General features: G+C 33.2%; 1 protein-coding gene across 1 annotated transcript in view; it reads left to right on the top strand.

Moving 5' to 3' along the window:
- antxr2a (ANTXR cell adhesion molecule 2a) overlaps positions 1–11,011 on the top strand; it is a 66,074-nt gene extending 55,063 nt beyond the window's left edge. Inside the window, exon 17 of the mRNA XM_063017657.1 lies at positions 9,115–11,011. Within this exon, the coding sequence (XP_062873727.1) occupies positions 9,115–9,153 (39 nt within the window). The 3' untranslated portion in view covers positions 9,154–11,011. The remainder of the gene's footprint in view (positions 1–9,114) is intronic.
- The last annotated feature ends 2,724 nt before the right edge of the window (positions 11,012–13,735 follow it).

Consider the following 13,735-nt stretch of genomic DNA (forward strand, 5'->3'; position numbering starts at 1 on the left):
GACTCTCTATATGCAAAAGTATCGGGACGCCCCTTCTAATTATTGAATTAATGAGTTTTAGTCACAACAACTCCTAACAGGTGTAATCAACCAATGATATGCAGAAAATTATACAGTTTAGGGAAGGTCCTTTCCTGTTCCAGCATGACTGTGGCCTTGTGTCCTCTGTGCACAGCAAGATTTATAAAGACATGAAAAAAGCCTTACTGAGTAGCTCTGGAATGAACCGTAACATCAATCAAGGGCACAAATCCCCACACACATACTTCACATACGTCTTGTGAGAAGCCCTCTCAGAATAGTGCCTGTTCTAGCTAAAAGATCACACAGATGTCACTCTATTTTAATTCTAATTAACAATTGGTTTTGAACTCACAGTGAGGTGTCCGAATACTTTTGACACAATGTTTTTCATTATAAAAATAAGTGATGATTCCCTGCGCTTGTAATACACTCGTCACTTGTAATACTTACACACACACACACACACTCTCTCTCATGTTTATCCCACATCTAACACGATTCCATTCCGCGAGTGTGTCGTCCGGCCCGACACACACTCTCACACCTGCTATATTATGTGTGTGTGTGTGTGTGTGTGTGTGTGTGTGTGTGTAAGTGCACTTTCCACCCTCCGACCGGTACGTTGTCTGACTAGCTCAGGTCACATTAACCCAATTCTCACAGCTGTAGTCTGCATAAAGCCCCACAGCTCCTCCATAATCATAAACGAACCGCCCGCAGCGGCCGCGCAGCGATGGCGTTATTTACTGTTTAAATTACCACGCGGCTCCATAAGCATATTTTTCTCGGTAGACGCAACAAGATGTTTTATCGTCCGTGCTTTCCACCGAGCGTCGCCGTGAAAGGTCGGTTTATGTTACCGACTTTTCGGTGTCGTAATTTTAAGATTTGTCAGTCAAACGGCGTTAATCTACTTTAAAAGACCGCCCAGTTTCATAAAGTGCACCATTAACGTTCCCAGTATATAAACAAGCCGCATGAGTTATTGAAGTAGGGATGCGAACATTCCCCCCTCAGGTTTCCGATTGTACAGTATTTCTGTCTCTACTGCTGCAGACCTCCACACCTCACCTATGACAGCCAACCGCTTCTTTTCACCTGCATGAGGTCGGTTCGTATGGAGACCCGTATCGCGCACGGAGAGTCACGCATAATCCCCCATTGCAGCAGCTATGTAGAATCCGTACGGCCCTCCCTCCCTCAGACTAGTCAGTCATCGTCCGTCTAGGCGCCCGACCGGTCATTAGCAAGCTTGTGATGTTGTGATCAAGGTGCACTTGAGGTTGAAGTGTCCCAGACTGAGATTTCTCCGGATTTCCTGAATCTTTTGACAATATTATGTACGGTAGATGGTAAAATACCTCAGTTGTTTGCCTTCTTGCATTGAGAAATGTTTGACAATTAATGAGGTTTGGTACCAAGTGAGGAGCCACGACCGATCTTTGGAAATGACCGAGCCTTGTGGATCCTCCTTTTATTTGCTTGCTTCCAGGGTCATTTCTGCCCACCTTAGTCTCATCACTGGCTCTAATGCGCTCCACCCCACGGGAGGCTTGGCTTATCCAAATGGCAGGACTCTTGCAAACACTCACCGGTGCTCCATCCTGACAGCTTTCTCCAATTATCACCGGCCTTGTCGCATGACTCGCTCGTTCCCCGAGTCCAAATCACACGTGACCCCACACAAAAAAAAAATGTGTCTTAATGTGTCTTATGTCTGCGTTTTCTTTATTTCTTTATTTTTTTATTTGATTAAAAAACCTGCGTTTTTGGGACACTTATTTTTATTTAATTATTTTATTTATTATGTTTGATTTAAAAAAACCTAGTTAAATGTGTCCCACAGTTGCATTTTTAGGACACTGTTTTTTTTGTTTTTTTTTAATATTTGATCAAATAAACCTTAGTTTATTGTGTCCTACTACTGCATTTTTGGGACACTGTTACTTTTTATTTCTTTATTTTTTTATACTTGATTAAACAAACATAATTTAATGTGTCCCTTTTTTTTATACTTAATTTAAAAAAATTTATGTGTCCTACTACTGCGTTTTTGGGTACACTGTTACTTTTATTTCTTTCTTTATTTATTTTTATATTTAATTAAAAAAAGAGTTTTGGGACACTATTATTATTATTTTTTTTTTTTTATATTTGATTAAAGAAACCTTAGTTTAATGTGTCCTACGACTGCGTCTTAAAAACAAAAACGTAAAAACAAAAACGCAGTTGTAGGTCATATTAAACTAGAGGTTTTTTTAATCAAATATAATCAAATATAAAAAAATTAATAAAAATATCAGTTTTAAAAACACAGTTGCAGGTCATATTAATGCTTTTTTTTTGTAAATCAAATATAAAAAAATGTAATAAAAATAAATTGTCCCCAAAACGAAGTTGAAAGTATTAAACTAGTTTTTTTAATCAAATATAAAAAATAATATAAATAAATAAAAATATCAGTGTCCCAAAAACACAGTTTGTAGGAAACATTAAACTAGTTTTTTTTTTTTTTTAATCAAATATAGAATAATAATAAAATAAAAATAACAGTGTCCCAAAAACATAGTCATATTACACATTAAACTAGTTTTTTTTTTTAGTAAAATCAAATATAAAAAATAAATAATAATAAACTAAAAATAGTGTCTCAAAAAACGCAGTTGTAGGACACATAAAAGTAGTTTTTTTATATATAAAATATAAAAAAATAAAGGAATAAAGGAAGTTAAATATAATTAAGTGTCCCAAAAATAGTCATGTGACACATTAAACTAGGTTTTTTTAAATAAAATTTAAAGAAAATTAAACAAAAAATGACAGTGTCCCAAAAAAAATTTATAATGAATAAAAAATAAAAAGTCATAGGGCACATTAAACTAGTGCTTTTTTATTTATTATTATTAATAAATAGCGTCTCGGCCTTTGTCATGATTATTTTATGACTTTAAATCCTTCATGCTTGAAGCTCTGCAGCAGCCCCGCTGACGAACCGTACAGGGGTCTGGCTTCCACTGCAACTATTTGGAAAGGCGCTTCCTCTGCGGCTCGGTCCCGCACCCTCTGTTGGATTCCTCTTGTCCATTAGTGCCATCTGTGCCCGCTCGTGCCGTCTGTGCGTGCCCGCGCTCGGCCAACACGGCCCGCGTTTCCTCTCGTACGACCAGAGGACGGTGCTTAGAGGCTTTAGCTGGCTGTCATGCGGCCATACTGTGACTGAACCGTCTGGGGTATTGGTACACTATTGGTCAGGGTATTGGTCATGGTATTGGTCAGTGTATTAGTCAGGGTATTGGTCAGGGTATTGGTCTCAGTGTATTAGTCAGGGTATTGGTGAGGGTATTGGTCAGGGTATTGGTCTCAGTGTATTAGTCAGGGTATTGGTCAGGGTAGGGTGGCACAGCTGGCACATCAGTAAAATATGCTAGCAATCTATTGGCTGGTCAGGTATCTAGACAGACATGATGGATAAGTCTGGAGAAAGAGGAGGAAGGTGGCTGAGCCATTAGGAAAAGCATTAGGAGGTCAGTGCGCTCTCAGTGCTGGTTCCAGGCCCGGATAGAAAAGAGGGTTGCATCAGGAAGGGCATCCAGTACCCAAAATCTGGTATGTGGACATCTGGGAAACATCGATTAGCCACAAAACACTGGGAACACTGGAAAAAATCATCTGACCAAGAGGTTCTAACTAAAATCAGGGTCTGATTTTGTGCTATCGTCCAGCTCATGACCAGCAGCCCTGATCTGCCCTCTGCTTCCACATCTCACTGTTACAGAGGGTAGAAAGTGCCAGTCAGCTCCAGAGGGACCCTCACCGTCAGGGAAATCAAAGCTTTTTTCTACAGTCTGGGTTTAGTGGAAGATGAGATGCAATATCACACATGGAGTCTGTTGGACCGCCGCCGAAACGCCGGGCAGAATCAGAGCGTGACTTCCTGGCTGAAGCCTGATGGCCATTAGTACTGTGTGCCATGATGCCACAGAGATCAGTCCAAAAATCGACATAATAAAAGTCTTCTGCGACACCCCTGGACTGTTATTGTTCTAGTCGGGATTGTTGTGGGTCCGGTGCCACCCGGAAACACTGGAGTCCAGGTGGAAACACACCCAGGGGTAACTGGACATAGGTAGAACCGGTAGTATATACACTACTCTATATGGACGAAAGTATTGGGACACTCCTCCTAAATATTGACACTCGGAACCGGGTTGAATTAAAATAACTTAAAGTTTAAAAGAAACAATTGAATATTTAAATAAAATCATTGAAACTCAAAATAATTGAAAATTTAAATAAAATAATTTTTAAAAATGTTAATGAAATAATTGAAACTAAATAAATTTATTGAAACTTTAAATGAAAAAATTGAAATAATTGATATTTAAATAAAACAATTGAATTAATATAATTAAATAAAATAATTGGAACTTTAATTGGAATTATTGAAACATTAAATAAAATAATTAAAATTTTTAATGAAATGTTAAAAAAATTAAATGAAATAATTAAAAATTTAAATTAAATAATTGAAATAATATAATTAAATAAAATAATTATAAATTGAAATGGAAATTGTAAATTTAAATGAAATAATTGGAACTTAAAATGAAATAATTGAAACATTAAATAAAATAATTACAATTTTAAATGAAATAATTGAAAAAAGTTGTAAATTTAAATGAAAAACTAAATAAATTAACTCAAATTTTAAATGGAATAATTAAAAAAAATTATATTTAAATAAAATAATTGAAACTTTAAAGTGAACAAATGAAAATAAAATTTAAATGAAAAAATTGAAACAAAATAAATGGAACACTGGAAAAACGTCCTGTTTGGGGTGTGTGATTACAGGTCAGTGCAACCCTGACCAGGATAAAGCTCCTGTAAAAAGATAAAAACAAAACCCACCCACCCGACCATTCAGTCGTCGATCTGACGAATTCACCGCGGCATCCTGAACCCACTTCTATTCGGTTGGCACAGGTGGGCCGTGCCCGTCTAGGCTCAGCGTGGCACAGAGCACGCCGGGCCCTGCCAAATCTGAGCCTGCTGCCACGTTGGAGCGAGCGGCTTGGAGCCGGCCTGACCGTATTGCGCCGCACCTGGTCAGCTCTCGCGGCCGGCGCACGGAGACGGGGCCGGCTTTACCCGGTGCTTCCACCAAAGCTCCGGAAATCCAGTCAACTTAACGGCGCAGTCGGCCACGGCCAAAACGGCATCTGACGTGCCTTATTTGTTGACAGAGCGAGAGCTAGCGCAGAGGGTCCGCCTCGCGCAGCTTACGGGAGAAGCCGGCGGAGATGCCGAGTTTCATTCCAACGTACTTTTGCGCTTGTGAAAGTGGGGCAAACGACGGCAAATCTCACAACCATCTTATTCATGGCTTTAAGAGCCGAGCAGGTTTTTTTCTGCTATGACTCAGAATTTCAGTCCAACTTCAGACGACTTTTCAGGACCAGTTTAGAGGAAAATGATTATTTTTAGTTCTTATAATAACAGTGAGCTTGTGTGGCGTTAAGCTAAAAGTGAGTTTGGGGGTTTGAATCCCTACTTGGCTCACAAATACAGAAGGTGTGTGGCGTTACATAAAACTAGCTGTTAAGGGGACATGTATCAGTGCACCCTTAGTGCTGGTCCCAAGCCCGGATACAATCGAAGGGTTGTGTCAGGAAGGGCATCCGACAAGAAATTGTGCCAAATTACATATATATATATAAAACAGATGTTTTTATAACACTTGATGGTTGCTTAATTGAAACTTTAAATTGAATAAATGAAACTGTAAATAAAATAATTAAAAGTTCAAATGAAAGAATTGAAATGTCAAATAGAATAATTGAAACTTTAATTAAAAGAACTGAAAGTTTAAAAGAAAAAATTTAATATTTAAATAAAATGATTGAAACTTTAAATGGAATAATTGAAATAATTAATAATTAAATGAAATAAATAAAACTTAATAAAATTATTGAAAATGTAAATGAAATAATTAAGAATTAATTAATAATAACTAATAAAATGATTAAATAAATACATTATTTGCAGCTTTAAATGGAATAATTAAAATAATTAATAATTAAATAAAGTAATTGAAATATTAAAACATTAAACAAAAGAATAAGAATGAAATAATTGAAATAATTGGAAATTTGAATTAAATAATTGAAACTAAATAAATTAATTGAAACTAAATGGAATACTGGAAATAATTAAATAAAATAATTGAAATAAATAAGTATAATAATTAAAACTTTAAATAATTGAAACTTTAAATTGAATAATTAGCATTTAAAGGAAATAATTTAAAATTTTAATGAAATAATTGAAACTAAATAAATCAACTGAAACTTTAAATGGAATAATGAAAATAATTAATAATAAAATAAATTAATTGAAATAATTATATCTAAATATAATAATTGAAACTTAAAATAATTGAAACTATTATATTAAATGATTAAAATAATTCATATTTAAATATAATAATTGAAACTTAAAATAATTGAAAGTTTAAATGGATTTATTGAAATTGAACATTTAAATAAAATAATTAAAAATGTTAATGAAATCATTGAAACTGATTAAATTAACTGAAGCTTTAAATGGAATAATTGAAATAATAAACAAATAAAGTACTTGAAATAATTGAAAGTTTACATAAAATAATTGAAACAGGAAATGGAAAGGACCTTCCCTGCAGCAACCGTTGCTGCAGAGTTAAAAGCATGTAATTTCCCTTGTATCACAGATGTATTACGGCGGTTAGCAATTGTTGCATATAACAGATGTTTTATTAACACTTACATGAGAGTTGTGTTAGGGTGCCAAAACGGATATGAATACCAGAATGACCTGCTTTGGTAACTTTGGCTTTAGTGCTGCTAACTCACTACTGCTGTGATCCAGGGTTTGAATCCTCAGCAAGGGCCACTGCGGAGCCCCCAGGCCAATTTTATTATGAGAACTTTTTCACCCGCTTCATCCTGGTCAGGGTAGCGGCGTGTCTGGTTCCACTGTGAAACACTGCAGGCAGGGAAGGTGCCAGTCTATCACAGGGCTTCTGCCAACCTCAGACATAACCAGTCAAGTCTGTGTAGATGGGTAAATCTTAAGTCCCACACTTAGCCGTCCACTCACCCACACCTAGAGACTGTTTATAGCAGGCAGGGCACATCTTGCATGCTTTTAGAAGGTTTGGGGAAGATTAAGTACATTTCCGTTTTACAGGTGTCCAAATACTTTTAGCAATGTGCTGTATTTAATGCTGTCAGGATGTTGTTCAGTTGTAGCACAGACTTCTACTATCAAAACAAAAGACGTTTGGAGCCACACTGGGATTTAGAGTCACTGGTTTTACAAAACACATGAATAATAGTGTACACAACACGACCAGAAGTATGTGAGGCCTCATCTCCACAATACAGCGGTGTGTGTGTGTGTGCGTGTGTGTGCGTGTGTGTGTGTGGTTAGTTCATAAACAGTGTGAGAGCTCCCTCTTGGTGCCAGTAGTTCTGGTTGAGGTTTCCCAGCGCTCTGTATTGTGTTCTGTTAGCAGGTCATAACAGTAGAACATCACCGGATCTCTAGATCTTCAGATCTCTAGATCTTCACTTCTGTATAGCTGCAGAAAACAGAACAGAATGAGAGTCAGATGTTTGTAACAGATTATGTTACTGTTTGGAGAAAACATATTTGTGTTGTACAAAAATACCATTAAATATTTAAACAGAAAAATTAAAACTTTAAATAAAATAAATAACATTTTAAAAGAAACAATTAAATATTAAAATAAAATGATTAAATATTTAGATTAAATAATTAAATCTTCAGACGAAAATATTGAAATGGGAAAAAATTGAATATTAAAATAAAATAACTGAGACATTAAATAAGCAAAATTGAAACAATAAATAAAATAATTGAAATTTTAAAAGAAACAAGGTATTTAAATATTTAAATGAAATTATTGAAAGTTAAAAATTAACAATTGAATATTAACATAAAATGATTTTAAATTAAATAATTAAATCTACAAATAAAATTATGAACCGAGAAATTATTGAATATTGATATAAAATAACTGAAACTTTAAATAAAATATTTAAAAGATTAAAAGAAACTATTTAATATTTAAATATTTAAATGAAATTATTGAAACTTTAAATTAAACAATTAAAATGTTTAAGGAAAATGAGTGAAAGTTTAAAAGAATCAATTGAATATTAAAATATAATGATTAAATATTTTAATTAAATAATTACATCTTAAAATGATGAAAATGTTTAAAATAAAATATTTAAAATAAAATTATTGAAACTTTAAATCAAATGATTGAAATTTTAAAAGAAACAATTGAATATTCAAATATAATGATTGAATATTCAAATTTAATAATTAAATCTTTAAATAAAATGAATGAAATGTGAAAAAATTATATATTTCAATAATATATTTAAAAGGTTAGCAGAATGCATTTAATATTTAAATAAGAAAAATGTAAATATTTAAATGAAATTATTGAAACTTTAAATATAACAATTAAAACTTGATGAAAATTGATTCAAATGATTACAATGATTACAATTTTACAAGAAACAATTGAATATTAAAATAAAGTAATTAAATATTAAATAATTAAATAATTAAATATTTAAATGAAATGATTGAAATGGGAAATAATTGAATATTTTAAAACAATCTGAAACTTTAAATAATTAAATGAAATTATTGCAACTTTAAATAAAATGATAAGGTTTAAATTAAAAAATTTGATATTTACATGAAAAAAATAAACTGTGTTTATCTCAGACGATTTTGTTTTTATTATTTTTAATATTTATAGGGCCAGTTTTGTATTACTTAATTATATAATTCAATAATAATTACTAAAGTTATGTATTATTATAAATATTTATTTAAATACCTGTTACAAAAAGTTTTGTTTAGTCTGTTATTTAGAAAAAAAATAAAATCTGATGGAATATAAAAAAAAAATATATATATATATATATATATATATATATATATGAAAATTTCTGGGTTTGTGTTTCTAATATTGTATTTTTATTTGTTTATGTTTTTCTGCAGGGACGGTGTATCAATTTCAGTCGAGTACAACACCGCTAACCAGACTGATATCAGAAACTGTGGACGGCAACAATATCAGCGAGGAGATCAAGAATTCCTGCTTTTTTATACACACGATAAACAACACGTATCTGATTTATGTTATTTTGATCGTTTTTAATCGGCTGGTTCCATCCCACCTGCCTTAAAATGCTTTCTCTGAGACTGAGATCGTAAAAAGTGCCTAGTTTTTCAGTATTCGGGTTTCAGATCATCTAAAGAACTTTTATCCCATGATAAACACGTAAAAAAAAAAAATCCCAGTCGGCTGGGCGAGTGCGAGGAAGTCTGGCGCCTCTCGGACAGACCTCGCGCTGCGGGCCCATGCCTAGCGGGACGTCTTTGACCGGCGGTCCTGTCATTTTAACGCACAGGAGTGCACATGCATGACAAATTGTAGACAGAATGCCCTGAGGTTATCGCTCGCAGTTCCGTTTCGCTTTTTAGTTCGGTAAAGACACCTTTCCATCACCAGGAAATTAATAGAGCGTTATTCACTCCGAGACGCCCGGGAGCAAAGCGCCGGAGATACTGTTGAGCTCCAGACACTGCCAGACCTTGGTGCCATTGTTTTTTGGGGGTTTTTTCCATTGTAGAAGTATGATTTCTTAGAACGCTAGGTCAATCCCATCTCTATGGTGGACATCAGCATGAAGCTTCTGCTTGCCTTTAATAGGCCTGTGACCCTACCTGCGTCCATCCATTTATTTTAAATGATAAAAAAGCACTTATGACCGAATAACTTTGGTTTATTATATACAAATATCATCAGATCCTGTGCCCAACCTACAGAAATCGAGCAGCACACGTATAGGTTTTATGCCCACGTCCATGCGTCCATCGCGCTGTCATGACGCCGTTCGAGAAACGATCCCAGTACGGATGAAAACGCCGCAGGGTTTGGGGGGGTGGAGAGAAAAGCAAGAGGGGAAAAAAAGGCTCGAACGATCCAGTCACTTTCGATCCGCTACTTCAGACGCAAAATGGATATTCGAGTGGAAATCTGACAAAGCGCGCCGGCTTTGACGGGAAGCGGTATAGACAATGACCAGTGGCTGGGTCAGTGGGATGTCTCCGCGCGGGCCGAGAAGCTTATCAAATGACACTAAAAATAAGTTCAACAACCATCAAGTTCCAGGGGGGACCGGAAGAGGGGCTTGGGTGCCGCGCCAGTGCCCGCGCCAGTGCCCGGCCAGCGCGCCATCCGGTAGGGGTATTGCACGTGCCCGCTGATTTAATTATCCCTTTGTCTTCTTCGTCTGGACCTTACAGGCTGGGATTTAATTCCTCAAACCCCAAACAAACAAAATAAACAACACATTTGCGTCTTGCGTCCACCAGACCTGTGTATTTTATTATTATTATTATCATTATTACTAGCAGAGTACGACGTGCAGTTATTCATTATTCTTAAACTCTGTAACATCTCTGCTGAAAAGAGTAGAACTGCCATTAATTAACCCTCATTAATTAGCTTCTAACACACATTCTTCACACAGTCGGCACATAAAACACGGCTTTCTGCACAGCACCTGAAAACAAACAGCTTTCGTATTCTCGGCACGTCACATTCAGCAGCGCAGACTCTCCCCGGCCTCTTTAATGCACTGTTCAGAAGAACAAAATATACGGTATTATTAATAATTAATATTTTTTATTTTACATCTTATTTTACATACATTTTTTTTATATAGTCGTGTTAATTCTCTTTTTTTGTTCACGTTTATATATATATATATATATATATATATATATATATATATATATTTGGTGGGTACATTTAAGTGCTTATCTTTATTTTGCACATTTTTTACACATTTTTAAACGTTTTTATGTGTCAATTTTATGAGCACCATCAGCATGCAATTTCAGCTTTATGATTAATAATTTTATATCCATTTCAATTCAAAATTGCAAAAATTCATGGCAAAAACATTAATTTTTTATATAAATAAATATACATTTTCTATTATGTTTAAATAAATAAATATTTGATATAATATTTTATATAAATAAATAAATATTTTATATATTTTATATAAATAAATAAATATTGTATATATTTTTATATAAATAAATCTATATTTTATATATTTCTATATAAATAAATAAATATTGTATATAATATTTTTATATAAATAAATAAATATTCTGTATAATATTTTTATATAAATAAATTTATATTTTGTATAATATTTTATATAAATAATAATGATAAATAAATCAGTTAATATTGTTATTAATATTATAAAAATTTTATTTAAAGACAGCAATAAATGCTGACAAAATATGCACCTTAAAGTAGACCTTAATACACACTATATGTCCAAAAGTATTTGAACCCCCGACCAGAAGCTTCTAACAGTATTAAAATAAAATATAGACTGACGTCTGTGTGTCGGTGGCTCGGTGGGCAGCACTGTCGCCTCACAGCAAGAGAGGAGTTTCTTTAGACTGAGCTTTGCTTGCTGTAACAGGAAAGGACCTTCCTTAAACTGTTGCTGCAAAGTATAATTGATTTATTACACCTGTTAGCAATTGTTGTGGCTGGAACACAATATTTCAGTAATTAAAAGGGGTGTCCCAATACTTTTGTCCATATAGTGCACATTAGTAATTAGTAATGCTGTGATTTTAATTATGACTGAACTGCTTTTAAATATATGATTATTTTTAATTAATATTATTTAATTTTTGCCATGAAATTGTACTGCAGACACAAACTATTGTACACAAACTTTGCATTTATTTTAACAGACATAAATACTCCAGCTTTAATTCTTCAATGCAGTTATTGTTTCCCTTGTGCTAAATATTTAATGCTCTGCAGCTTTTGTACATGTTTCATTATTGTTCATCAGTTTGTATGAAATAAATGTATGTTTTCACTAGCCGGACTGTGGTCACTCATTCTGTACCAATTTAAACCGATTTATATTAAATTATCTGTGTGTATATATACACCGATCAGCTATAACATTAAAACTAACACTCACTGTCCATTTTATCAGCTCCACTTACCATATAGAAGCACTTTGTAGTTCTACAATTACTGACTGTAGTCCATCTGTTTCTCTGCATGCTTTGTTAGCCCCCTTTCATGCTGTTCTTTAAAAGTCAGGACCACCACAGAGTAGGTATTATTTAGGTGGTGGATCATTCTCAGCACTGCAGTGACACTGACATGGTGGTGGTGTGTTAGTGTGTGTTGTGCTGGTTGCACTGTCACTGCTGGACTGAGAATAGTCCAGCAACCAAAAATATCCAGCCAACAGCATAGTGGCAAGGCAAATGGACATGATTCTGTAATTCGTACCCTCCTGCCAATTTCTAGGTCAGATAGACTTGATACATTTCTTTGCGCTTTTTTGCCAGTTAAGGCAATATAATATAGTACAAAACTACATTTTTAGGAAAGTTGGGACATTTTTTAAAATGCAATGAACACAAAACTCGAATTTGTTGATTTATCTGAACCTTTATTTAACTGGCAAACATGCAAAAAATTATTTAAATGTTTTATTTATTATTTTATTATTATTATTATTATTTATCTATCTATCTATCTATCTATCTATCTATGTAACTATCTATCTCTAAATATCTATCTATCTATCTATCTATGTAACTATCTATCTATAAATATCTATCTATCTATCTATTATCTATATATCTATCTATTGTATATCTATCTATCTATCTATCTATGTAACTATCTATCTATCTCTAAATATCTATCTATCTATCTATCTATCTATAAATATCTATAAATATCTATCTATCTATCTATCTATCTATCTATCTATCTATCTATGTAACTATCTATCTATCTATAAATATCTATCTATCTATCTATCTATCTATCTATCTATCTATCTATCTATCTATCTATGTAACTATCTATCTATAAATATCTATCTATCTATCTATCTATTATCTATATATCTATCTATTGTATATCTATCTATCTATCTATGTAACTATCTATAAATATCTATCTATCTATCTATCTATCTATCTATCTATCTCTAAATATCTATCTATCTATCTATCTATCTATCTATCTCTAAATATCTATCTATCTATCTATCTATCTATCTATCTATCTATCTATCTATCTATCTATCTCTAAATATCTATCTATCTATCTATCTATGTAACTATCTATCTATCTATCTATCTATCTATCTATCTCTAAATATCTATCTATCTATCTATCTATCTATCTATGTAACTATCTATCTATCTATCTATCTATCTATCTATCTATCTATCTATCTATCTATCTATCTATAAATATCTATCTATCTATCTATCTATCTATCTATCTATCTATCTATCTATCTATCTATCTATGTAACTATCTATCTATCTCTATCTATCTATCTATCTATCTATCTATCTATCTATCTATCTATCTATCTATCTATGTAACTATCTATATCTATCTATCTATCTATCTATCTATCTATCTATCTATCTATCTATCTCTGTTTCTCTCTCTACTAGACTATTGTGTTGGTACAGTTTCCCCGCTGTAGTTCGCATTCTTCTTTCCTTCATCTGCGTCTTTTGTACAGTT

This window comes from Trichomycterus rosablanca, chromosome 21 (genome assembly GCF_030014385.1).
Source record: "Trichomycterus rosablanca isolate fTriRos1 chromosome 21, fTriRos1.hap1, whole genome shotgun sequence".
Taxonomy (NCBI): Eukaryota; Metazoa; Chordata; class Actinopteri; order Siluriformes; family Trichomycteridae; genus Trichomycterus; species Trichomycterus rosablanca.